The 27952-nt window shown below is 33.1% G+C and overlaps 1 protein-coding gene across 1 annotated transcript; it reads right to left on the bottom strand.

Moving 5' to 3' along the window:
• Nucleotides 1-821: 821 nt before the first annotated feature.
• LOC111048301 (phospholipase A1 1) lies at nucleotides 822-25759 on the bottom strand. Its single transcript, XM_039429520.1, has 9 exons — nucleotides 25545-25759; nucleotides 19965-20136; nucleotides 8498-8737; nucleotides 7951-8001; nucleotides 7589-7684; nucleotides 6619-6873; nucleotides 3049-3240; nucleotides 1689-1857; nucleotides 822-1263 (listed from the first exon to the last, which is right to left on the bottom strand). Exons 2-9 carry the CDS (start codon nucleotides 20038-20040, stop codon nucleotides 918-920), a joined length of 1425 nt encoding a protein of 474 aa, XP_039285454.1. The 5' UTR covers nucleotides 20041-20136; nucleotides 25545-25759; the 3' UTR covers nucleotides 822-917.
• Between the last annotated feature and the right edge of the window lie 2193 nt (nucleotides 25760-27952).

Here is a 27952-nt window from a genome sequence, read left to right as displayed (position 1 = left end):
AGTTTTTACTTCGTATCACTTGAAAATGTATTTAATAAAAATTTTTACTTCATATCACTTGAAAATGGCATCAAAAAGGGTACTGAGATTTTTTATTTTTCTTTCTATTTATATTTCAAGTAGCCCTATACAGAAAAGAGATTCTTTTTGAATTCTCAGTAAATTCTTAATTTACTGAGGATGATTGCAGGCCTATTCTCAATTCTTCAAGATTTCATCACGGTACATAGAGTTTTCAGTTTGTCAGGATTTTAATTAGACTCTTGCGAAGCAAGGGTTATCTGCTAGTAAAAAATAAAAATCCAAGTACCCTTTTTAAAATTTTTTATTTAAATTAAGAATTTAAAAAAGGTACTCAGATTCTTATTTATTTGTTCATAATTAAGAGTAGCCTTAACGAAAAAGTTAATAGAAGTATATTTTTTTATTATAGCCTAAAGGTAGGCCTACTACTCCTATTTTATTTTGCTATCTAGTTGCTGATATATTTTAGCTTTCAGTTTATACTGAATATTCCTATAACAGAACTATTCTATTAAGTCTATATGTGAAAAAAGTTCCGATTTTGTGAAGAAAATTCAATTTTATTCGAGTAATTTAGCTTTCGGTGACACTGGCAACACTCAAGGTGTTCTTTTGAAGGCACTATTGATATGGATTACACTGAACATACTGTTACGGTCGCCTCTATGTCACAAATCAGCATCATAATCACAAAGATTATGGATCAAATATTAATTATTAAGATTAACTATTCACAATTTTAATGCTTAATAATTCTATAATAGCATGAGAGGTGAATAATAATTTTAACTATAAAAATATATTGCACAAAAATTTGTTGTATTCTTAAGTAACTATAATCCACAAAATATGATCTGGTAGCAAGAATAAAGTTTGCATCACATTTTTGCAGTCTATTGATTTGGCCTCTTATTATTTCTAGTCCTATTTCTATTGCTGTTACGTTGAGGCCTATTATTGTTTGTGTTTCTTTTGTTTGAACTTTGATTTCTATTGTTTGAACTTTGATTTCTAGTGTTCGAATTTTGATTTCTATTGCTTAGATTGTTGTTGTTCCTATGAGCAGTTGTTCTAAATTGCTGCAGTCTGTTGAGCTGGTTACTGCTACTGCTGACTGTGTTGGAGGAGGAGGAGGTAGTAGCATTGCTGGGTCTTCTATTTCTCCTGGGCCTGCTTCTTGGATGGCCTTGTGCGTAAGGTTTGTTAGCATTTGTACTTAAATAGAATATTCCTCTCAATCTGCAACAAATACACATAACTAATGTAATCTTAAATGACAAAAAAAGATGTTTAAAAATGAATACCGTACCGTATTTCAAATGAATGAAACTTTTTTTCAAGTACAGTAGAGCCTATATTATATTGTAGATTTAATAAATGTATAATATTATATTATATAGGCTACTGTACTTTGCAGACTTTGCAGTCTTTATGAGCAATAAAGAAGGTGATATTTTTTTAGATTATGTTTTTGAGTTCACTCGAGATTGATAATTTTATAACAACTACTGAGACCAGCTTTTGTTATATTAATAAATAATTCGCTTATTATTAATATCATCAAATAATAATTTTAATATTTTATTAAATATTTGTTTTCTCATTAAAAAATTGTTCCCACTAATAAAAAACAAAACAACCAAAGAGTTAGTAGGTCTACTTACTTAGGAGAAGCGTCCTCTCCCATGAGGTAATACTTGGCATCAGGACCCGTGCAAAGGCCCAAATTGTAGAGAACTCGATTGGCGCACGATACCGCCCAGAATCCTTTTTTGCTATTGATTGACTCGATAAAATAGGGCGTCACTTTTGTGTGATCACAAGACAGCGTTCCTAGAAACATAAATTGAGACGCTGTATTTAAAAATACAGAAAAATACGCAAAAGTTGTTCATGCTGAAAATATAGAAAAGTGAAATGCATCCAGGATAATTAAATCAATCAACAAGAGTGTTGATGAAATTAATAAACTTATAATCACATTGATAATTATAATATATAGCCAATAACTTTCCAATTTATAAATAGAAACTAATAATATTGAGCTGCTTTAGCTGCTGTGTAATTAACCCACCGCCTTCTACAGTAGAACCTGTGATTCGTCAAGTCATCCTGGTATCTGGTGTAATATAATTAGTTCATTCTTATTAATAATTATTAATTATACCTCAAATATATTATATATTTACCAAGAAAAATTATATCTCCTAATGTTCCAATAATTTATTTTCATAATTATTGAGATTAAATATTCTTCATATAACACACTTACATACACTTCATAAAGTGTGCTTCACTTTACTCCTCATAGCCCATAAACTATTCAAAACGGTTTGGTGTTGGAAAAAGGTAGAGCAATGTGAAATAAGGATAGCAAACCAACCTTTGACAGATGCTAACATTCTATTTATTACAATTAATTTACACAAAATAAAATCATTGATTGGATAGATAGAATCAACAGGACAAACCCAAAACTCCTTCTCTTCCTAATTTCGAAAGTTGATATCATGGAAAAAAGATAGCTTAAGATAACTTCTTCTTTCTTTTCAAGCTATGATAGAAAATATAAAAAATTCTAGAGGGATAAAAATACCTCAACTATTTTTTCGCTAAATGAGGTTATATTTATACTCATTTTTATTATCACAAAAATTTATAACGTGAATCTCTCTATAGTACCATAGAGAATAGATAGCATAAAGAAGACATTTCATGTTATAGGTCGATTATGTTCCAAATTCTCAGACGATATTTCTTGTTAACTCAAACCGATTACTGATGACTACTGTCCATTATTATTACTGTTTTGGCCTGGTGTGAGTGTAAGAACGGCACAGTAAGAGAGACTACCAGCTTCATGAAACACAACAACTAGACTATCAGCTTGAGTTAACATTGAAAATTGAAACATAATCGTCCCATACCATGGAATTATTCTTGTGCTACCGTATCTTTTCTCTATCATAGTATTCTTCTATTTTCATTTATCTAAATTTTGTTGGTAGATGATGGAGATCTCACTGATAATAGAGGTGGAGAGACAGCCGGGTTGACTGGTGCCGCCGTTGACATAGAAGTCGGCATGGCCGTTGGGTCCCCACTGGCCGAGCACCCCGGCGCCCGTGTGGATCACGTCAACAAAGTGAGCGTCATTCGGGTCCAGGTCCCGCGTCGCGTTGTTCCCCATGTAGAAGATTATTGTCGGGTCCAGGCCTGAACACAATTACAGTTCAAGTTTTTACTGTAATAATAATTGTTCAGAAATAATTTACTTTATAATCAACAACAATAATAATAATAATGAGTACAGAAATAATTTACTCGTGACAAATGAGAAAACGCTTTGCACAAAACAAAATAATTGTCAGTGTTATTAAAGAGTTTATATTCAATTAAGTTTATAAGATTAAATATACAAAGCTCAAGCTTTACGCTTTTCTGGTAGTGCCTGTATAATTATTTTTGATTATCCTATTTATCATAGTATAAAATATCATATTGTATGTATTATGTCATGTATATTTTTGAATACGGCAGTAAAAATTATTTCAATTTCAATTTATATTAATTGGTGTTGTCAACTCCAATCCACTAATAAGGTTGACAACTGAAAAAACTTTGTAGGTAAATGAATTTAAATTAAAAGGATAACGGTTACAATACTACTAGAAATATTACATCTGAATGTGAAAAAATTCCACGAATAAGAGATTTGGATAAGCTTTCAGGAAAGAAACACGTATAGTAGGTGTGTTATGATGAGCTGAGAAAATAACTCAGCAGTGAACTGTAGCTAGAATAAAACACCTCAATAAAATTACCGTATTTGTTTTTGATAACGTTTTGAGCTCTCAGGACACAATACCGTTAATGAAAGTAAACAAATATTGTAACTTCATCTGGAACTTATTACTACAATTTGTTAATAGAGTATAATATTGAAAACCTCCAAAACGTTTATGTAGTCTTCAGTCAGACTGAAGTGAATAGTTCATTGTAATGTGTGAAGTGAAATGAACGATCATGTGTAAAATGAAATGAAATAGTAACGGAAAGTAAGTTATATTAAGATATCCAATTGCTTGAATTTCCTATCTAGTTGTGTTGGACAACATACTTTGCTACAACTATAACTTTGAAGGAAATGGTAAATTTTCCACTAAATAATCAATTTATTACCTAAATATTGGAGATTTCTACTCTCTCACAGAAAGGTGCTTATGAGAGGAGCATTCAATAATATTCTATTACATACTCTTCAAGTTGATCTGAAGAATAAAATAAAATCACATAGATTTTTATTGAAGAATGATATGCATGTTCTCATCCATAAGGCCAATGCACACAGCAACACAAGAATGGAAAATCCCTCCCCAGGCAGGTTATTGAATGTTGCAACAGGTACAGTCTGTCTGCGTATATCTGCTCACGTCTCACGTCTGCATGCAGACGTTTGATTTTTCCTCCGTTGCTGCGTTCGCCGTTAGGCTTACTGACTGATGTTTAAAAAATAATGAATTCTTGTAAACGAGTGAACAATCACAAGCTCATAAATTGATTTGGTTGCTCAATATGTGTGATTTTAGTGCTCCTTTTCTTGCTGTTTGCTCCCATTTTGGTGCAGTTTGCTCTTTCTTTTTTTTTTCTTTTGATATAATATCTTTTGTTCAAATCAAATCAAATCAAATCAAATCAAATCAAATCAAATTAGCTTTATTCCTCGAAAATATAATTACAGGAAATTAAACACACTTTACATAGATACAGGAATACCCCTACAAGACTATTCGTCTGTGGGTAGGGGTGAGTTCTGGGTAGCCTGAAATATATCAGGCTGCTAAGTTAAATAAAGTAATAAATTAAATTGTGAGGAGAAAAAATAAATATTAATATTCGGTTTATAAATAATGAATGAGTTAGATAACTAACTACAAAGAAATTATATTTACTTAAATATGAATAGAAGTAATTTGAAAAGTTAATGGAAACATTTAAAAGGAATGCTAGTAAAAAAAAAATAAATAAAAATAGATAAGGAAAAAAAAATTAAAAAATGATAGAACATGATAGAGCAGAGACAAGCGGAGCCTCAGGTAAGATTTTGGAATTGAAAAAAATATATATGAAGGGATTTGAATAAGAGAAATGGAAATATCTGGGTGAATTCCAAGCATCGTAGAGGATAATAGATTAATGCCAGTACATAGACCGAAGCAGGCTTTCAGACATTTCTGTGCCAAGGCGGTATAGCCACCCCTCCACCATACGCTTGAATGCTGGCACACTGCATACCTCCATACTGATTCATCTCAGCCGGCAGATTCCTGTACAGAAGTTGAGAAAGATAGAAAGGGGTTCTCAACTCCAGTCCATGAGCCACCCGCGGCGTCGCAAATCCATGGTTGACTCTAAATCGTGTGGGGTAGGTGTGAGGAATTTAGGGGAGAATGTTATATCTATTTTTTTTTAGAAAGAGCAGTAGAGATTTTATGTAAAGTTGTCTAATATTTAAAACAGGAAATTCAGTAAATAATTCAATTGTTGGGTAGTGCTGTTCCTTTTTCAAAACTGTTTTAATTATTTGTCTTTGCGACACCGCAAGCGGCTCCAAGAGAGTAGCGTGCAGACCCCCCCAGACAAGAATGCCATACTGGATGATTGACTGGACGTAAGCGAAGTATACAGTCCTACAGTGTGCCTCACTCAAAACATGGCCTAGCTGGGAGAATGCATACAATAAACTTCTAAGTCTCTGCTTCACAAACTGGATATGCGGACCCCAACTCAAACCACTATCAACTATAATACCTAAGTACTTATACTTATTTACTCTTTCTAGTTTTGAGCAATTACAGACAGTTGATGTTGGATCCCTGCACGAATGAAGTATTAAGTCTCTTGGCTCTGGATCTTGCTGGTTACGGGTTGTGATGGGCATGTATTTGGTCTTATCTATATTAACGGTTAAGGAGTTATGGTCGAACCAGCTCTTTATTCTGGCCAAATCAGAAGTAGCATTTTTGAATACATCGTCCCACTGTTTTCCTGATGATACTACAGCTGTATCATCAGCAAATAGAAAGATTTTACTATTAATGTCAAGCAATGGGAGATTGTTAATATAGATTAGGAAGAGAATTGGCCCAAGGGTACTTCCCTGCACAACGCCGTAATCAACCATTTCCAAACCACTTCCACTGTCATTGATCTGGACATATTGTGTCCTGTTCTGTAAGAAGCTCTTAAACCATTGTAGAGCAGTCTGCTTGATCCCAACCATTTCAAGTTTGAACAATAGCTTCTCCCTATCAACAGAATCAAACGCTTTAGCAAGATCAAGATAAGTTATCATTAATTTGCTTCTTATAATTTAATATTATATGTTAACTGTGTTTTCGTGTATTTTATGCTTGTATTATTTATATTATTTGATATTCAAATATTGTATATTATTTATACTTTTTTGCTTGTATCTGTTTTTCTATTTTTCCTGTAAAATTGATGTTGTATGAATAAATAAATGGTGTTGAATGAATAAATGAAGAGATTTGAATTTGAAATCCATAGTTGCATATTTAGTTGAGATCTGACCAGTGATGCGGCCGAGCTTTCCGTTGACGACAAAGTTGGCGGTGAGGCCGGCAATGTGCGCCCCAATGCTGTAGCCCATGAGGTGCAGCTTGTCCGGCGGCACCCCTCGTGGATGCTCGTTGAGGTACTCGATCATCTGCGCAATGCACTGTGCGCAGAAGCGCGGCGACCACTCGATCTGGTTGAGGCAGGGGATGCGTACCAGTGTCGAGTAGTCCACTATTATTATGTTGTAGTCGCCTCGCTCAAAGTATGCTGCCCAACATAACAAAGCCACAAACCTATCAATTATTATGGAAATCATTGTCTAGGTGAACTATAAAAAATGACAACAATGTCTAGTGTACTTGCTTGTACCTTTTACATGAAATAAAAAATGAATATAATCAATAAATGTAAAAGATAATTAAGGGGTGATGTATCAGAATACTGTATTATTATTATTTCATTTTAAAATTGGAGCTCCATTCTAAAATCTCGACTTCAAGGTAATAACTTTCTATCAAGTATGGGTATTATATTACACATGAAAAATTATTACGTACTATTAGATGCTAACTGCGTACTTTCTGGATGTTTGACCAATTAGAATGGTACTAGCTTGATAGCAAAGACACGTGCACTAGATTCCAATCCCAAACAAGTATAAGATTAATTTATTACTTTCACTTCCGTGTAACTTATCTTGGATTACTCTCCACAATTCCTACATGATTCAGATGAACTTGCATATGACTCAATTGGAAATGGAAAAAAGGCAAGAGGAATCTATTGATTTTTATATGAAAAGGACATTCTATAGAAGCAACACTATTTCTTTGAAGTAATTATCAATTTCTAGGAGCAGTAATTCAATATTTAGTAAATAATATTCTATTTGCGAAAGATTATCATATGTAATTTTTCTAAAACGTTTTTCAATAAATATCTTAGCTTGAGCACTATTAAAATATTTTATAAATGAACTCACCATCTCTCAAATCAGTGCTGGGAGAGAAGTTTCGACCGCCTTGAAAGCCATGGATGATGACTCTAGTTGAGTTGATGCAATAAGATACACGAAGTTCTTTTTAGTACCTTCAAAAATGTTTTACATATTATATGTAGGCTAATATAAGCATACCATTTTTAAAATGTAACATTATTAATATCGAATTAGTTATCCATATATTATTAACTTTTGCAAAACTTGAAACTTTAAACGCTGTAAAAAATGCACTCTTACACTGTTGCAACAAGATTGTAACAAGTCGACTAACAAGCATTTTAACAAGTTCCATAATGTTATTCAAATAATATGCAAATGCTGCCAAAAAAACTAGATGCTATTACTTTCTTTATGCAGATCAAAATCTCTGGATGAGATACGCCGTATTTCATAGACTGTGAGAGAGTTAGATCCTTCACTTCTTCAGAAAATATTTGGCACATCTCTTCAAATTAATTTGCCATTTATTAATGTTATAAGAAATCAGGAATAAAAATGAGCGTTTGAAATTTCCATGTCAAGTATTAGGATCATATAGCCTACACCTTACACAGCAGTCTGTTTCAGGGAACATTATAATATCTAATCGCTCAGATCAAATAAGCTCTTGGTATTCCCGTTGCAAAGGTGACTGCCAATGAGAATGAGTAGTGTGACGGCTAAACTAATTAATCCACTGGCTGGCAGTTGAGAGCTGCAAAATCATACTCCGGTGGTTCAGAAGCAAACCATTTTATTTCCCATCTACCATTATCCACATACAAATATATTACAATTCGGCCTGTAGCTCATGTGGAAACCACACTAGGAAAAATGTGTATATACACTGCTTATATAATTTCCAAATCTAGAAGTACCGTATTCTAAAGTATAAAAGTTGTTAATTTGTACAATAATGTAGCTGATTTATGAAGTAGTGATAGTTTGTTTTGTACCTGGTGTATAGATAAAATTGAATGCGATAGTGGGGGCACTTGAGGGGCGGATCGACACAGGAGGACGTGTTGAAGAGGTCCCTGACGCCCGTCACCGAATTCAGCTCGTTGTCGTCTTGCGTCTGCGGCAGGGCGGGTACTGCCTTCTGCGCAGGCGCATCGATTTCATTATGATTCTGACACTTGACTATTTGTCCTGTAACAGACAAGAAAAACATTATTTATTCATCTACTTATTTATTGGATAGAACATACAATACAATAGTTAGAAAAGAAAACATATGAATTGGTTGAATAAAACGATATAAAGCAGTAAGAAATAACGGATAAACTAATTAACCAGAAAATGTTTAGTTTTTGAAACAAAATCAAAAGCTGTTTTAAAAAGTTGTTTAAGATCTTTAAAGCAACATATTGGAAGGATTAACACTGAATGAAACAATAAACGGAGATATAAAAATGATTACAGATACTGTTTTTGGTGAGTTATAGTCATACTTATTCATAATAAAACACTAGGATATGACTGTATAAAAATATAATGAATTTATAAAAAATTTACATACATATTCCAGCATCTATGGTGTAATCTTCAGTGAAAAATTCTCACACTGAAGATGACGCCATAGGATTGAAACTTGTATGTAACTTTTTAATAAATTCATGATATTTTTAGACAAATTCTAGTGTTTCATCATATTATAAAAATGACCGATTCATGAAAAGTTAGAAAGTTTTGTAAAACTAAAACAGGTAACTGTTTAGTGGATCCTCTTGAGAAATCAATTAGCATAAGAAGTATCTTGAATTTTTTTATTCATAAATATTTTTTATTTATTATTTTTAATTATTTATTAATATTTTTTTTTTATATTCTTACCATATATCGTTTCTCTATGATATTAGGCTATCGGATTAAAAGTTACGGTATCTATGATGAAATTTTGAACATAACTCCACATAGGACTGTGTTGTGGATCAACAAGTTAAATAAGGAAACTTTAAACGAACATGACTTACCGGTACCATCTCATTCATAATATTCTATCAGCTACGAATTATTTTTTCAAAGAAAATGTCCAGTCATATTTCTTGTTCAACCAGAAAGAAACTCATGTCTAGTAATTAATATATAACAGCCAGCAGAAAATTTAATGTCAAGTATTGACAAGTTCTAAATTATGATCATCAACTCAAATGACATGCCTTTTGACGCGAATCTCTGACTAATCATTGGTTGTACTTATAGGCTTACCACACAAAAGTTCTTATTTGAGTCCTATTTAAATGCTCATGGGTCATTGCCTCCATGAATACGGCAACTCTCGACAGAACTTTCCATTTTATTCAATAGTCCTTCAAGAATTAAATTGGGAAATGCACACCCACTGAATTCAGATTTACATTTTAAGTACGAGATAGTGTACCAGTACTATTTAAACCGCGATGTATTATTCAGAATTAACCAATAATGTTGTGAAATAAATTGTTATTGTAAAATGACTATCCCATGAATTCTATAAACATTTATTAGTTATCCTAGATGCTAATAGCTAGAGCCTAGTCCCATCTCCCACGTTTATCTTAGAAACATCAAGATTTTATTTTTTCACTTGATTAAACAGTAGATTTTGTGAATAATTTCTAAAAGCAATTGGACACAACACCTAAAGAGAATTAACAAAATAAAGTAAGTTACTGATAACTCTATTTTGTACCCGACTGTTAATATTGGTTGAAACTGTAATACTGGTACCTAGGCTACTCTCTTTTCAATGTGACTACTTATTTGTTCCCCATATTATGTTCTCTTTATGGAATCGAATGAAAATGCCATTTACTAAAAGAGCAGTTTATTCAACACACAAAATAATCGGATTAATAAGCTTAGATTATCATTTGTTGTCCAAACATTAACAAAACGGTTTTGTTGCATGCCGTGTAGGTATTTATATGAGTAGCATACCAGTATAACATGATAAAGAAGGAAACATTTTTTCACATTCATGACTATTTGGGAGTGAAAGTGAAATTTGGATTAAGACACAACTATAATGAATCTTTTTCTTTTTTCAATTCATCATATTTAGTGATTAAAATCATCATCAATGAACAATAAAATCTGAATAAAAGTGGCTTAGAGTTATTATTCTTTTCTTAATTAGCTCTTGACATTATAGCTCTACTCAAACTTATTTTACATAAAGGGAATCTGATAAGGTTGATGAACCAAGATGATATGATGAATATGTTGATTAATTACTGTAATTATGGAAAAATTAAGTCATCAACATCCACTCAATCAAAAAAACAATTGAGCCGCGATAAACTGATTCCTTAGAGAATGAATCAGACCGGAAAGACATTGAATACCGTACTGATGACATTCAATAGAAGGCTGGTGTGTGGTGTCTGATGTATATTGTGCGATTAGAATATTAAAATGTCTCTAGAATAACAATATAAGTGCTTTGCATACTAAACATATTGTTCTCACAATACTTAACGAATACAGGCAGTACCTATCATACTATCTCAATATAATTATTACAACGGCAGTATTGACACCAATCATCACTCAATTCTAAACGTTCTCATCAATAAAATTAGAAGGATGGTCTGGTCTAGCATAATTTCTCCATTACAAAACGTGGAAAGATTCTACGTGAATAAACTTTGAAAGGTGTATAAGCTATCGTAGGTACCAAGTTCATTAACTCATCATTTATTGAAAAATAATGAATATAATAGCTCAGTACGCCTATGTTTCATACACACACTATAGGTATACGTCTGTGTCCGTCGTAATATAAGTCTATTAAATTTCTAATTTGAAAACGTTTGATGATGAATTATTCACATACAGGTTGATTGGGAAAAATAGTTTTAGTTAAGTGGGTATAGTAATCATAAGCTACTGTAGTAACTTATAGTTAATACCAACGTGTTCCCAAGTAGAAAACCTAAGTAGTGTATGATGCTCATCATCTTCATCCATCATGGACTAGGCTTGTAAAGCCTGTTGCGGTGTCCACCACTTCCTCGGTCTTCCGACGTCCCTTTTCCCATCCAACTGTAACTTCCAAGCTTGTAGTGGAAGACGAGTTGGTGGCATACGGCGCAGGTGATTTGTCCATTTTAATCTGTATTTTTTAATGATTGCTGTTAGTGGTAGCACATTGCACTCACTTCGAATTGTTTCATTACTTATGTGGTCTCGTCTCGAGTATCCTTGAATGCTGCACAGAAACCTCATCTCTGATGCCTGAATTCGTGAGTCATCATTCTTGGTCTTTGTCCATACCTCACTACCGTATGTCATTAAAGGGATGGCCATTGTCCTATAGAACTTAACCTCAGTCTCTTTTCTGGCCTTACCCTTTAATGTTCGGTGAATGACTCCACAAATTGAGTCATACACAGCAATGGTGCTCATACACAGTATAATTTTCCTTAGAAATCAAACAGATAAAACCGGGTATTTGGGCCTTTGGAACCCTTCACCTCTGCATCACTAGAATTTACACAGTTTGCACAATGCAAAGTAGATAGAATACATAATGCAATTTATTCTATTCAAATTAAAAAAGTGTAAGTTTAATCTAATTCGGAACAACTGTTGGTTACACACAAGAAGTGCAGCAATGTTTTAAAATGGAGACTTTGTTAAAATCCACCAGCTTGTTTAAACTTGAACTGTGCAAACGGTCCCAATTATAAATACACATTTACAGTTTTTAAACATTGTTAATGTAAATCAGGGGTTTTATAAAATGAATCTAAAGAAAATGTAAAGAATTGAATGTAAAGAGTGTGATGATTGTGAAGAAAATAGGGAATGTCATAGTTAGGTATTAGGCCTATTTATAAAATGTAAATCAGGGGTTTTATAAAATGAATCCAAAGAAAATTTAAAGAAATGAATGTAAAGAGTGTAATGATTGTGAAGAAAATAGGGAATGTCATAGTTGGGTAATAGGCCTATTTATAAGATTTTTCTGGCACCCTGCAAACGAAGTTTCTTTACGAATAAATGGAATGAATAGAGATATTGCTAATAGTGATTGGAAAAAATTCACTTCACAGGAAATAGAATAAACGAAATGGATTGAGTTACTGCATAATTATCCTTATACTGCAGAAAACTTATGTTTGAATAACAAGAAATTGATTCAAATCAATCACAATTCATTATAGTCTTGGGTCCACCAAATTATTTTGGAAATACAGTACCTACAATGCATTTTTGTTTTTAATGACGAGCTTATAAATTTTGAAATCTCTGGCAAAATAAAGATTCTTGAATCCTGTCATTTAAATCTTTAACATATCAAGAAGGTTATATAGACCCCTTTCATAGTGATATACCAAGAGCCAAGACTACCACAAGACACATATTATATAGATCACTTAAGCACGCGCACATTCGCAGACGTGAGCGTCAATGAGTCTGTTATGACCGATGGACCGATGGACCGATGGACATATCATAGGAAAGTGAGTGCATTGAACGTTATGATTAGCAGCAGTTGAATGCTTTTTGATAGCAGCTGATCAGGATCTAAAGTCACGTTCGCAGTTGCTGATTCTGAGAAGACAGAAGAGTTGTCTCCTGGTCTGAGTTTGCGGATGACGAGTCTAACTGCCAACAAACAAGTCTGATGGCCTAATTTCGGTTGCGCAACCAGGCCTGCCAATGTGCCAGATTAGTCTTCTTTATTTAGTTTAGCAGACGAAGACAAACAAGAGGTTTGGAGAAGATTGAAGGAGAGCAAGAGGAAAAGAATCATGAGAGGTTGGAGTACAAATGAATAAAATAGAATTAGACATAAGAGGGCCTACACATGGAAGGGATAGGAGAACTTTTAAATATGGATGTAGCGGCTTTGAAGAAGAAATGGAAAATATATCATATATAGACGAAGGAGGATATCAAGAAATTTAAAGTGAAAGGAGAAAAGAGAAAGAGAGTGGGAAGGACATATGGAAGTGCAAAATCGAAGGATAAAGAGTGAAAAATTGAAATAAGGATGCTGAGGACAAGAAATGGAAAATTGAAAAGAAAAGACATAAGAAATGTTCATAACATTTATAATATTAACTATTCAGATTTGACAATAGTGCGAAGACAATTGGGGTATCTAAGCTCAAAAATAATAAATATGATGCCAAATGCATTGTCAGAATATCTTTCTAATAGGGGTAGACAGAGGATGGAACAGATAAATAAGTGGGTGATACAAAAATTTTTCTTCGACATCAGTCAAATATTATAATTACTAGTAATTTATTGTTAACTTCGATTTTTTGTAGCTTTGATTATTAGTAAATAAATTTTTATATTGTCTAAACAGCTGATACTCTCACTCAGCGGTCAGGGTTTTGCCCTTGTTGGGTGGTGCCATGTAATTTTAATTTATTTGTAAAATAGCATAATATTATAATCTAGAATATTTCTTTTGTAAGTTTTTTATTTTGTACTTTGTTTTTTAAAGATGTTTAAAAAAAAGACAGAGGCAGAAAAGAATGATAATAATATGAAAAAAGAGAAGAAGATTATAGAGAAAAATAAAAAGAGTTCAAGAAAAAAGGAGAAGAGTCTGAGAAGGATTGAAAAGAAAGAGAATTTAAAGAAAGATGGAAAGTCAAAGGAGGTAGAGAACAACAGTAAAAGGAAGAGAAACAAAGAAAGAAGATGTAAAAGATTGCCAAAATGTTCCAATGAATTGAATAAGATGAATTATACCGTAACAATAACTATCACAATCGTGCTACCAAAATATCGAATAAAAAAATCGAAAATACTATCAAAATAATCGAATTGTATACCTCAACTCGCAAACAAATTTCCAAAAGAAATCAACTAACAAATAAAAAAATTAACGTATAATTTTTAGGTCAGGGAGGCGTTTATGTCATTATTAAACGGCTCATCATCACACTCTGCGTAGATTTCACTTTCTAAAAGAAGTGATGGGTCATTAATCATCGTAGGTAATATATAGCAGTCAAGAGTCACTTATGTTGTAATGGATTTTTCAAAAGTTTCCAGCCAGAGTATAATAAAATTGAGAATTTTTGGATTGATTTACATTTTTATTTTAAAATTTAATTGAGATTCACGAACTTCGAAAAGATAAAAGTACGGTAAGTGATGTAATTAATAATTTTTAAATTGTAGTTCAATTTACATAATGTATTTAAAGTTTGATTCAAAATCTGGAAACATAATATCTTGGATGATATAATAAGAAATTCAAATGTTAATTTTTATGATTTTATTTAAACGTGAAGGTTTTGAAAATTTACAATCTTTTCAACAGTGACTTAACAATTTATTGAACATTTTGCTGCTGTATTTATAATAGTTTATATAGTTAAATTCATTCCCAATATCATGAAGTCAAGCATAAGAAAAAATGTAGATGCCCCAGATCTCTGACTTTTTGAAGTGTTCTTGATCCATATCAAAGAATGATTTGGGGAAGATGCAACAAACGAGTGATCATACAATCGGTATTGGTATCACAATTCAATCATGTTCCCAAATCCAATCTCACAAAATTTTATTAATATTTTCCAAGCATGAGAAAACATTTCAGTTTCCATATTGTTCCATCACACACCAAAAAACGACCAATCATCAATAATTATTATGACCAAAAATCGATTGCATAGATTCAACCCATGTTCTAAAAACAACTTCACCCCGTAACTGCAATACTGTGTAAGAAGAAGTATGTAATTAGAAGCAGCCTAAATTCAACACACCTCTCATTTGGCATTCCTTCTTTGAAATGACATTTGGCAGAACGACTTCTCATAAAATGCGGGTAAACTGGAATAACCCATGAACAAATATGTAGGTACAGCAAGTATGTTTATATATACATTATAGAACTATATAGTATATACATCGAGTATATGAACATACATTTAATGGTATATAGCATATGTACAGCCTGTTACCTCAGTCAACAAGGAACTGGTTCCAGAGGCGGGTTATTGATCAGATCAATTACGAAATTGCTTAATAAAATGAGCATGAATAAATTTGAAGCCAATGCTGCAATTGTTGAGAAATATATAATTACTCACATTTAATAAGGTGGTAATATCAATTCTTAAGTATTATTTGAAACTTGTTAGAAAGTGCATATAAATAATAGTGAAAAATGATAAAAAACTATAAATACCTGAGTTGAAAATAACATTGATATTAATAATGGAGTTATCAGTTGAATTTTTTAAGATATCATCAGTTATTGGAAATCCACTCAGAAACATTTACCGGTAGCCAACTGTAGGTAGGTACTGTATTCATGTCTCATATGAATATCATACCTTCTATAATTCATACACAAGCCTAAATCTTTTGCAGTCAAAAAGAAAGATGTACCTACAAGGATGTTTGAGATCCTTTACTTGTTTTATTGGTTGCGTGTAAAATGGAACAGACTGAATCTTTATGATATGATGCCATAAGCAAAAAAGAAAAGATTTCCATACTTACAGTGAAATTGATCTTTCAACAAATTTGAAAAATCTACCCAATAAGTTTAATATCTCTTCCCATCAAAATTTCTTCAATGAACATGAATCTATTTATTTCTACTCCATTTCACCCAATACCTACTTATATTTACACAGTAATATGATTAGAACATTAAGTATCATGTCAATAGGGAAAATAATGACAGACTCTTTCAAGGTGAATATCAATAGTGGTTTTAGTTTTTTTTTGTTTCAGTTATGTTCAGTTTTGCTCATAAACTGAAAGTGGAGCAATGAACTATATTTTTCTAAAAATCGGTTCACCAAACAATAACTCTTACAATAATAGTTAATGAAGTTATCATTTACTCTCTCCTGACATAATTGCTAATTCTCGAGCCATTTTTCCTTGGCAAACTGACAGTGAAACGTTTAAAAAATGTCAAATTTTACAAAAAATTGCTGAAAAAACTACAAAAAATTGCAAGTGTTCCAACAGTTCTTGAAAGAACTAGCCTACCCCTGGAAAAATAACTACATAGACCATGTCTAAGATTATCTTGAAGTTACGGAAATAGAATTTGCATAACTACTCTCTTTGGTGATATCTATAACTATGTTCACGAGGAAGTGAAACAATCAAGTTTCAACATCCTGAGAACTTTATAAAAGATCGAAGCTCAACCATGAGATGATCTCTATTATTTAAATTGCCAGAAAGACAAGACAATGCTTCAAGCCCACTCTTCATTCAATAATATTGTGAATTACTCGAACAGATCAACTGACATTTGCAGTGAAGTGTAATGGAGCAAAACCCAGCTCTGACATTACTCACAGCCATAACCGAGGATCGTTACAACTCTGCAATCTTTTGCTTTCACTGGACGGTGGTTTCAAGACAAGGTCTTGATCAAAATAAAGTCGTCATGAGCATTAAGACATTATAGTGAAATTCACTTCAACCTGCCAGTATTAATTGAATAGGAAACGTTGATATTATTAGTAAGAGATGCTGACAGTCTGAGGTAAATATCACAATAGTAGGCCACTTCCTCTGGCTGGCTGATTAGGTTCTTCAACTTGATGTAATAATCGATACATCCAAGGTTAATATTGTTGTATGCTGTAATTTTTTTCATAAGAGAAAAGTGAGTGTCAATTTTGATGAACCTATCAGGTGCAGGCTACCTACTTATTGTGTATGTGTACTTGAAAATTAATGTCAAAAGATAAAAGTAATTTAGTATAGTACCTAGAGCTCTAAAGTTGATTCTCTTTGAAAGTTGCTGATTAAATCAATATTGAACTTGAAAATGTTATTAAGATGCTGATTATGTAACAATGATTTGGACTACCACATTCTCTCTTTAAAATTGAAATAAATTTAATATACAAATTTGAAAATAAAATCATGTAAAATATGAATGAGCACCATACTAGTTACGGTAGTCAGATTGCGCAATAATAATTACAGCTATATCAATTCGAATGTCCAATTGCTACAGGTTCATCATGATTTGTGAATGATTTTCCAATGGAATGAATCAATGGATAGAAAAGAAGAAATGATAGAGAAGGAAAAAGTAAGGAACTGGAGAAGCAAAATTTAATGATGATGAAGAAGATGAGCCTGCTTTACTGGTTGGAGTAGTTAAAAAAGAACTAACTTTTCGCTTCAAAAACGTTCGTTCACGTAATTCCTAGTATGAAAACTTTCACTACAACTAAAACAGCGTATAACTTGAACGGAACACAAGTTCTGTCATATCGAACCTGAGCACTGAAAAAAGAACAATGTCAAGAAAATTAATTTAAAAGTCCAATGGCATTGAATTAAATTGAAGGATATTGTGGTTTCAATTCCAAAGATAATTTTTTCGCTTGATGAGATTCAATAATAGAGTATAATATCATTACAGTAGCATGTTATTATAATTATAATCACTTCTAATTTCCATGGCCCCTGAACACTACAATATTGTTTCTGAAATTGTTTTGTATGAAAATTTTGGATGAACTTTTGCAATAAGTTTTCTTCCTATAATATTGATAAATTTGGGTATGCCACTCGTTTTATTCATAATTTCTTCATCTTGAATTAATTTTCGGATATCTCGACCTAATAAACATCATTAATTTCATGTTGAAAATGAAATAATTTGGAAGCTTAAACAATGAAAACCACCAGCTGATAACTGAAATAAAAAAAAAATTAATCAACTTTTGAACTTGATGATTAAAATTTTGTTTTGCTGGGGGTAATGCCCACATGGGCTCTAGCACAGCCTACTATAGTGATAGAGTAAGCCATGGCTCTAGGCTTGTGCATTTGTGTGTGGATAAGGCGGGATGCACACCAAAGAAACGCGTTTCGTGAAAAAAGTTTCAGGAAACGTGAAACGAAAGCAGCTCGCAATCGACTGATAAGATTAAGCAGGGAACGTTTCTTTTGTATGCATGCGCGAGTGAAACGGATTGCATGAAACAAGTTTCATGAAAGAGGGCTTCACGAAATGCGTTTCTCCGGTGTGCATCCCGCCTAATGGGACGGATGAAACTGAGTGATGAGTATAAACTTTAAGGTATAACCTAAAAATTCTTCTCGAACCACCAGGAAGAGACTGTTCAACTCATGAATCATATTCAATGGAGTTGACTCAAGTTTTTATTACCCTTCCAACGGGAGTAGCAGACGCATGATTCTTAACTTATCTAAGCGATAGCTCACTTTGTGGAAAATTTCAATAACCATTGAAATTGACGAAGCAGTGATATAAATTGAACAAAAATAATAGAGGAACTACAAATTTTTATTATAAATACATTTACAAGATTGAACATTAAAGGATGCTCTGTTGTATATCCATACTTTTTCACTGTTAAAATTAAACTTGAATTTTAAAAAACACTTTTGAAGTGAAAATACACTTACTTTTGTAGTGACGATCGTTTCGACCTGTTGTTGGTCATCATTACAAAAGTAAGTGTATTTTCACTTCAAAAGTGTTTTTTAAAATTCAAGTTTAATTAAAGGATGCTTTAATAGGAAAATACATGTCCGTGGATTACGGAAAAATTAATAAATCACTTTTTGCTATTAGAAAAAACGACTAGCAGTCAGATATCCGACAGATATCCGATTATCTGACTGCTAGTCGTTTTTTTCCAATAGTAAAAAGTGATTTAATAATAAGCAGTTCGTGATGGAAAACAACATTGAAGAAAAATTAATAGGAAATTGGTATCTTTTCGAAGAACAGTTTTCGTTTGTTTTAGCTTGTTATACGGTAGGTTATTTTAGTTTGATACCGAGGGGATGCATGCAGTAGTATACGCCGGGGTGTAGTAGTAATTGATTCACTGGGTGTAGCAACAAAGACAAATCAAACTCTTGCCACTAATAATAATTTATTTCAAGAAACGATACTGAGTTTGAGTAAGTTTGAGCTTTTCTATTTTGAATTTTGCTCTTATTTAGCCTATGTATTCAACCTTTCTCAGATTATTTTCCATATAAAATATTTGTCCATCGGGAGGGCTGCCCATCCCCCCATCGTCCATGTCGCAAAATCCCCCCTCCACATTTGGCATCCATTTAGGTACTTAAATTCTTGGATAGTCAGTTAGAAACTGTATATTGAAAAAGTCCCCCCCCACATACCCTAGTTTTTTTTAAATCCCCCCAAAATTTAGCCTCATGTCGCAACTTGCAAAATCAAAACATGCTGTGGGCTCCCCTGTGTCCATGTCATTTTTCATTTTATAACTGAGAATGAATCAATATTAATTTATTATAAAGCCAACTTCTATTAATTTGTCTATATAGTATATACTGTCAGTCTACAGAGAATTGAAGAGTATGGTAGGGTTCAACTGAACTTGTAGCAGATTTTTTTTGTAGCAGAACTAGAATCCACATGACTGACCTGTGAGAAGGCAGCAGATGCCAAGGAGATGAATGAAGAAACAGACTTTGCCGGAATGAGCGATGCGAGCAGCCATGTGTCCTCATCGCAGTGAGTGCGCCACCAGTGATCACCAATCCAATCAACACACCGCTTCAACACCGAGTACCACTCAATAAGGTCATCACGCTACCTGCATCAAAGGAAATGCGAATCAATATCATTGGTGCTACAACACCAACCACCAAGCATCACTGAATCAAAACGAACATTATTTTGCCTGAAAATAAATGAAATTGATACAAATCAGCTTTTACAAAAGTATAATAATTTTTCATTTTTGTATTTTGTATTTTTATAGAATATTTGTCTACCTCCTCGATAATTAGTTTCGATATCAAAACTAACATTAGCCTATTCTACCTGAAAAGAAAGAAAATTTAAATTTATCTATATACAAATGTATAAATGTATATAAAATTAAGATGCTACAAATATTTTTTCCATTTTGTATAATTCTTTACTTCCAAATAATAATTCATTTGCAAATTTCATAATAATAAATCTACATTAATGATATAATAATATTGGACGAAACCGGATGTCTTCTAGAATAGAGGGTAGGTAGGCCTACTAGTTATTCTAAGAAAAAAAGTGTCGTGTTGAAGTGAGCGCTGAAGATTCCAGCGTCATTATTCCTACAGAATATCTGGGAATAGGTTAATAGATAGTGTTCAATTTATAATCTTGTGAAATGATGCATGTTGGATAATGCATAGATGCATAGTTCTAAATTATATTTTCTTAGAATCATGCATGATACACTATTATCCCTCGAAATCAGTTTGAAAAAATCCTTTCATAAACCTAAGCAACTTCCCAGGAAAATACGTGTGAAATGCACTGTGGTCAGGGGTGCCCTCAGAGGGGGGGGGAAGCTTGGACGCAGACTGCGTCCTTGAAATTCTTAGGGGGGGGGAATCTAAAAATACAATCTTTAGGGGTCCCAAAAAAGGTCAGCAGTGTTTCAGTGTTGAATGACTACTGACAGACAAAATTTTTTGGGTTTTCAAGTCAAGGTTTTTTAGGGGGGGGGGGTGAATCCCTGAGTACCGTACTGATAGACCGTAGTGGAAGAAATGAAATTGAAAAACCAACAAATAAAAATACGGTAAGCTAACAAATCTTCATTTCACATGATTTTCGCACATGCTTTCCAGTTACGGTACTAGGTACTTCTTCTCTAAAGCACGACAACATACATGTTTCACTTTACCAACATGCTCGGTAACAAAATACAAGTTATACATTTCTTTAAATATTCTAGCTTGACTCCAATAACTAAACATGAAATATTTCTTGACAAACTAGTAGCGAAATCATGCTAGCCAACTTAACAACATGTAATTTTGATATTCTTTAGGTTGTCAACAACATACTCAAAGGTTTATTTTCAGCGAACATGGCTGCAAAAAAATAGGAAATGAGTTGGGTATTATTGGTGACTGGGAAGCCAGCAGTTAATCTCGTCTTGACTTGAGCCGCACTTGCACCTTTCTCGTGAAAATGGCGACAATCCGGAAGCAGCTTCCGCCATAAGTGAGTGTGCAGTGTAGTTTACTTGCACAGATGGAATCCACCCAGTAAAGCAACGTCCAGTCCACTTCCAGTTGGAAGAGAATAACAAAAAAGTCGTCACTGGTGACTTGGACTCTTGGACCGGTTGCTTCACGTGACGGACGGCGGTGATGCAATCAAAAGTGATAGCAGCTTCAATATCATTGATTGCAAATGCTGGCAAAACAATATTTTGCATAATTTATACAGAGTGTCATGAAAAAAAACCCCATGCAGCAGAGTGTGCATTTTTGACAATTAAGCCACTGAAGATCAAATAACCTTTTGTATTTTTAAATTTAAAATACAAAATTGTTTACTCTACAGTGAAATATAGACTATACCTCAAAAAAGGTACGTTATGGAAATAAGGTAAGATATGATTTTCAACCCATCCTCTATCCTCCTCAACTTCTTCAATCTTCTGAATATTCTATTTTTTCGTCTTCATTCGTTGTTCTCCTTACAGCATCATCCCTCACTTTGTTTCTTCCTTCTATTTCTATTTTTGCATACCATTTCTTCCTGTACCCTAACCTCCCATTGATTTTTCTTTTATTACATCTTCATATTTCACCAGCTTCCATCTTCAATTCTCTCATCTGTCCCATCTCCATACTCAATTCCCTCCTTTCGATTCCGATTAGTATCTATGTTGTACATCTCTTCCTTATTGGCACGCATAAGTATCCTCTCCTTTGGTACTCTTTCTTTATTTAAATCTTTCGTAATCAACATATTCTTCAATCATCTCCTTTTCTATCCCTACTGCTCTTCTATTATTTTTTACTTTTTCATCCAATCTTCTCCATCTTCTCCATCTTCTCAATCAATCACTCTTCCTTCTTTCGTCATCAACAAATTCTTTATTTTCACTTTTTGTGTAGTTGAGAAGTTGATATTGTGGTTAATTTTATTCTTTTTTTCTATTTCTACTCTTCTAAATGTTTTTACTTTTTCATCCAATCTTCTCCATCTTAATTGTCATTACGTCTTCTAGCTACCTCTTCCACTATCTTCTTCTTTGTCCAGTTCGTCTTTCCCCCCAACATAATTCCTCAAGCATCTTCTTCTTTATTCCTATTATCGACTGGGATTGCTCAAGCGGCTCACACGTGCCTGAGGTACTGATAAGACTGCTTTGTCCTTCACATATCCGTCACCGTTAACTCTGATGGAATTTCAAGTTGTCAAAGATGTCGAATTCTTCTCAGTACATCATTGAGCAAGAGATTGTTCTAATTGAGTGGATGACCTTTTAGGAGCCAGTTGATTGTAATTATAGTGATTGCAGGTTAATTAGAGGTCATCAATCACTGAAAAGTTTTCTATAATTTACTATGGGGTCTTCATACTTCATACAGATAAATGGTTTTGTTAATTACATTGGAAAGGTTCATTGCATCTGACTTGGAAATGGAACGTAATATTTCTGAAAAGAAGTGAGATTTAAAACTTGATTATAGGAAAAAAAATGAAATTCATGAAAATTGTGAATGGATTGTAATCAAAACCCAGCAAAATTTGATCCATAGAAATTTTCTGAATGATATACAACTATTTAAACACAATTAAATATTAGAGACCAAATTAACAGAGATGAATGGATGGAAAAAACAATGAATGAATGGAATAATTCATTTAGGGTTTCTCTGCTCTTTAACATAATAGTGTTTCACGTATCTCTCTAATGGAGGTGTATGAGGTGTAGTAATTTGATTGTTATTTTGTGATTATTGCAGAGCTTCCGTACTCTACGACTATTTATTTACTACTACTCTACTACTGTACTTGGATTTCTACTTCAGAAATGAGACGCAAAGAAATTATTCTCATTCCTCCAATTATATTATCTATGCTCTTATTATAATGCTGTCTATCTATATTTTCATTCACGTTCTTCCTCTCACATTGATTCTCCAATAATATCTATAATTTTGAAAATTTCTCCCTATTAAATTGGATTACTTATTTATTATAATAATGTAGACGACTTATATATGCTGTCTTATTCACTACATGCACTCGAAGGTCTACTTCTCTTATTGGTCATTATGGTCTCATTTTCATATATATACCGTCTACGTGAGAGAATGAGAGAGTTAATGCGTGTGTGTCTGAGAGAAAGAGAGAGACAGAGAGTGAGAGATAAATAAAATCAGAATGCGTACGTAATTTCACGAATGTTTCTGAAGATCAGTTGGAGAGAAAGCAGAGACTTATCACTGTTGATGAGCTCCTCAAGGTGCAGGATATACGAACCAAGGTATGCAATACTCGGAAATACGTTTGGGAGGAAGAGAAAGGCAGAAAAGGAAACAACACGAATCAGCCAAGGACAGAAGAAGAGACAAAACTAAAGAGAAAGAACACAAAACCAAAATACAAAGAGCTATCATCACGTGCTTTACAATTTCACTAACAAATCACCTTCAAGTCCTTGAACCTGACCAAACTATCATGTTCGGACATCTAGATTTGTAACTTAGTTAAAAAATTACGTATTCATAATATACGTGTTTGTAGTATGTGGCAGTGTGGTACCACATATATAAAGCAGCTGCACCACTCACTTTTACATAATATTTAATTCGGAATCTTTCACAACTTTACTTGGAATACAAACAGGTTTATTTCCATTCAGCGCTGAGGTCTCAAACGTGACAAAGACGAAAAATAGACAAAAAATATATTGCGCTTTCACGAAATTTTATCAATTTTGGTTTCTACTTTATAAATATTCAGTAGTGATAGTAAACTAACGATGAGGAAATTTGGATGTTTCTGAAAAACAAACGTTTTAAATCTCTGTAGCTTGTTTTGGCATGAAAGATTAATTGACATCGACCCATACTTGGGTAGAACAGATTCGTAAAATGACACCTTAAATTAATTATTAATTCTAATGAAAGAAGATTTTAAGCGATTTGCCCGTTTTCTCTAGTTTTCTTTCAATTTTGTAACTTGTGATCAAGCTAAAGTATATTGTAGGCCACCTGTAGCATTACCATGTAGAGTTGAAGTGATTAAATGAAACATTATACAATTGGAACAATTGGACAATTAAAATTAGACGTTGCCTTTAATATGTATTTATACAGAGACAGCCTGATAGTCATTGACCAAGGGCTAAACGCATGCATTGGAAATTATAGTTTTGTATGCAAGTTTTTCTGTCTATTAGATGAAAGCTTTTCTTTTCTGTATTGAAAAGAGACATATAGTGCAATGACTCGGTAGCGAACAACAAATTCAGCCCAAAAGTGTCCTCTCCTAAAAGTCTGATTATAATGATTTTTTAGAATATCACTGGATAAAATTATTATAATGGAACTATTCCAATACTAATAATATTATTAGTGATTAGTGTAATTACATTATCACATGATCATGATTACAATGCTTATTAACAATTTGACATACTTCTCTATGGGGAGAGACAACTTATCTCAATCCAATCTGCAAATTAACTTGATTCAAACAACAAATTGAAAAAGGTCGATTATATATCAAAGATCAAACTATATTTATCTCACATTCATCTTCCATTAATATTCCATATTCATTGTAGGCTATATTTTTCTAGTACAGTAGGCTATTTTGTTCAATCTATCAAATGGACGTTAAAACTCACCATTACGGTACCAGAATAAAACATTGCAAATACAATGTATTTGAATATTATTTTATTTTTTGAATGAATTCAAAACAAAATTGGATAGAAGTCAACAGCTCTTCGTTGAGTAGTGATTTTTATTCAGTTCATTAAAATGTAGTTGAATAAATTTATAATAATTATTTGGAGAGACAAGTCAAAAGTCAGTTTCGATTACTTGCTCTCTCCAATCTTATTAATTAGCCTACGGTAATGTATTGAGGATCGTGATGAGACTTGTTTCAGGTGGTAAGGTTTTATAGAAATTGAATAAATAAATAAATAGAAAAAGTATGTTAGTTAACCCATGTCTTAATGAATAAACTTACAAAAAATCAACTCCAAACAAAAAGAAGTCAACCAGTTACAATGTTCCAAAGCTCGGCGAAAACAAAGCACAACCGTATTACACAACAATTAAACCGACAAAAACACGCTTAACAAACAGAGAAGAGTAAAAAATAGTTGGGATCAGCTGATGGCAACAGCGTGGATGCGCGAAGCAAACTGGATGAAAGGTAGTGGCACGCGCGCGCACAAGCCCAACCTGGCGAATCTCAAGACTTGTGAAAGTGGTCAAGGGATCACTCTCCCTCTCAGTTCGGTATTCTCCCTCCAAACCTCACTCCAACTCACACACTCTCTTACTCTCTCTCTTTCTGTCTGTAAAGTTGAAGAGAGGAAGACAGTTTTATTTCTCTTTTTCTGTCTGACAAGAAGTTGGAGAGAGGGAGTTTGAGGGTGATAGAGACGTTTTGCAAGTTGTAGTGGAAAACGATATCTCTAAAAATTTAGAGAGATACTATATCTCCATCTCCTTTTCTGTCTGACAAGAAGTTGGTGAGAGGGTTGTGAGGGAGATTGAGACGTATTGCAAGTTGCAACGGAAAACTATAACTCTAGAGAGAGAGAGAGTGAGAGAGAAAGAGTGAGTGTCTTGCAAGTTGAAGTGGAAGTATGACTCTTGATCACCCAAAAACTGAGGGTGAAACTTGGAACTTGGATCGTAAAGAATTTCAGTAGAGTTTTCTCTATCATCATTCTATATTCTATATTCTCTCTCTATGGTCGTGTGTTGATGGGAAGGATATTATTTTTCCTCCACCTACTGTCTAAAGTACTTACTTTACTCCCTAAAACATGATACTAAAGTGTCACTTTTTCGCTCTCGGTAGTAAAAAACAGAAAAACTCCCTAGGGAGGAAAAGTGACTCCATTTAAATAACATGGGAAGCATCTCTATTTTAAAAACTTACATTGTAATAGGTTAGAAAGTCTAAGCTCAGATGAGAAAGCATAAAGAGGTGTCTGTCATTGAGTCAACTGAATTCAATACCACAACCAGAAATTTGATCAACTCATGAAATATAATATGTTTGTATGATATTATATTCTTAATATTAGTAGACGATAAAAATTTATACAATTTTTAAAATATTTTATTCTATTCAAAATACCAGCCAACAAATATTTTTGATCTGCAATTCAAATCTGAGCCGCGTGATGGAGTCAGCCATTTTTGGTAGACACCCAGCTGATATAATTGTTACAACTTTGGCCGATAGATAGCGCAATCGGCAGTGCCAATCAGACGACCGGTTTTTAGGTTTTAGATTTTAGGGAGGTTTAGATTGTCACCAATGATACGTATGTTATTAAAATCATTTTATTCGCGGTTTCTATAAAAATATGTAGATGGAGGAAAAATGTTGTGTACATCACGAGTGAAAAATACTTTTTCTCCCTCAGGAAAATTGTTGCCCTCGGCTTCGCCTCGGGCTTCAAACTTTTCCCACAGGGAGAAAAAGTCGTACTTTTTACTCTAGATATACAAATAGCTATTATATCCTTCTTAGAGAATCGACAATTATTTGTTGAAACACCGCCGATTTATGAAGTTACATTACAATTTTATACTATCGTTAATCTGATTGCATTTAATCTTTATTCACATTGATTAAATTTTTATACTTTGTAAAATTCGTTGAATAATTAGCATTACCTTCATTTAATGTGAATTAGTGTATAAGCCAATAAATATTGTAACATACATAAATAAATAAATCTAATCTAATCTACTTCTTACTAATCAGTCACCATTCATCTTCTCTCCTATTCTATTTATCTTGTTTGAATCATTCAGCAGTCAGTCCCTTTCTCTTCTTTCTCTTTTTCTTTTTCCAGCTTCTAATCCAACATCAATTCCTTCCTCATCTTTCTTAACCAATCAATCAGTTCTCTTCTGTCTTCTACATTATAAACTGCACTATGTAAATCATCTTTCACATTCACTTGATTAGATGATTACATTCATTTGAACCTATCAAAAAACTTTGCATTTGAAATTATTCTACTTACTTCTCAGCTCTACAGGTCTTTAAACCCTTGGCCTCCCTCACATAGCCTCTCCATCTGTCTCGATCCTCGGCCTGCCTCCTCCAGTTACGAACTCCAAGCGTCCTTAGATCGCGTTCCACATCATCAGTCCACCTATTTCTTGGTCGACCTTTTCTTCTTCTGTTATATATTTTCTCCTTCCATATTTCACCACTCTTCCATCTCCCATTCTCAACATATGCCCCATCCATCTTAATTATTCTACTACTCCTTTTAAATTTGAATTGGACTTCGACTTGCATATTATTCATTTATTTTATTTTCTAATCAGAATATATTGAATAATATTAATAGTTTTGAACTCCTATTTGTAGAGAAAGTCTACAGTAATAAATCAAGA

The sequence above is a fragment of the Nilaparvata lugens genome, chromosome 5, assembly GCF_014356525.2.
Source record: "Nilaparvata lugens isolate BPH chromosome 5, ASM1435652v1, whole genome shotgun sequence".
NCBI lineage: Eukaryota > Metazoa > Arthropoda > Insecta > Hemiptera > Delphacidae > Nilaparvata > Nilaparvata lugens.
Note: the sequence above shows the minus strand (reverse complement) of the source record. Positions and strands in the feature narration are given on the sequence as shown.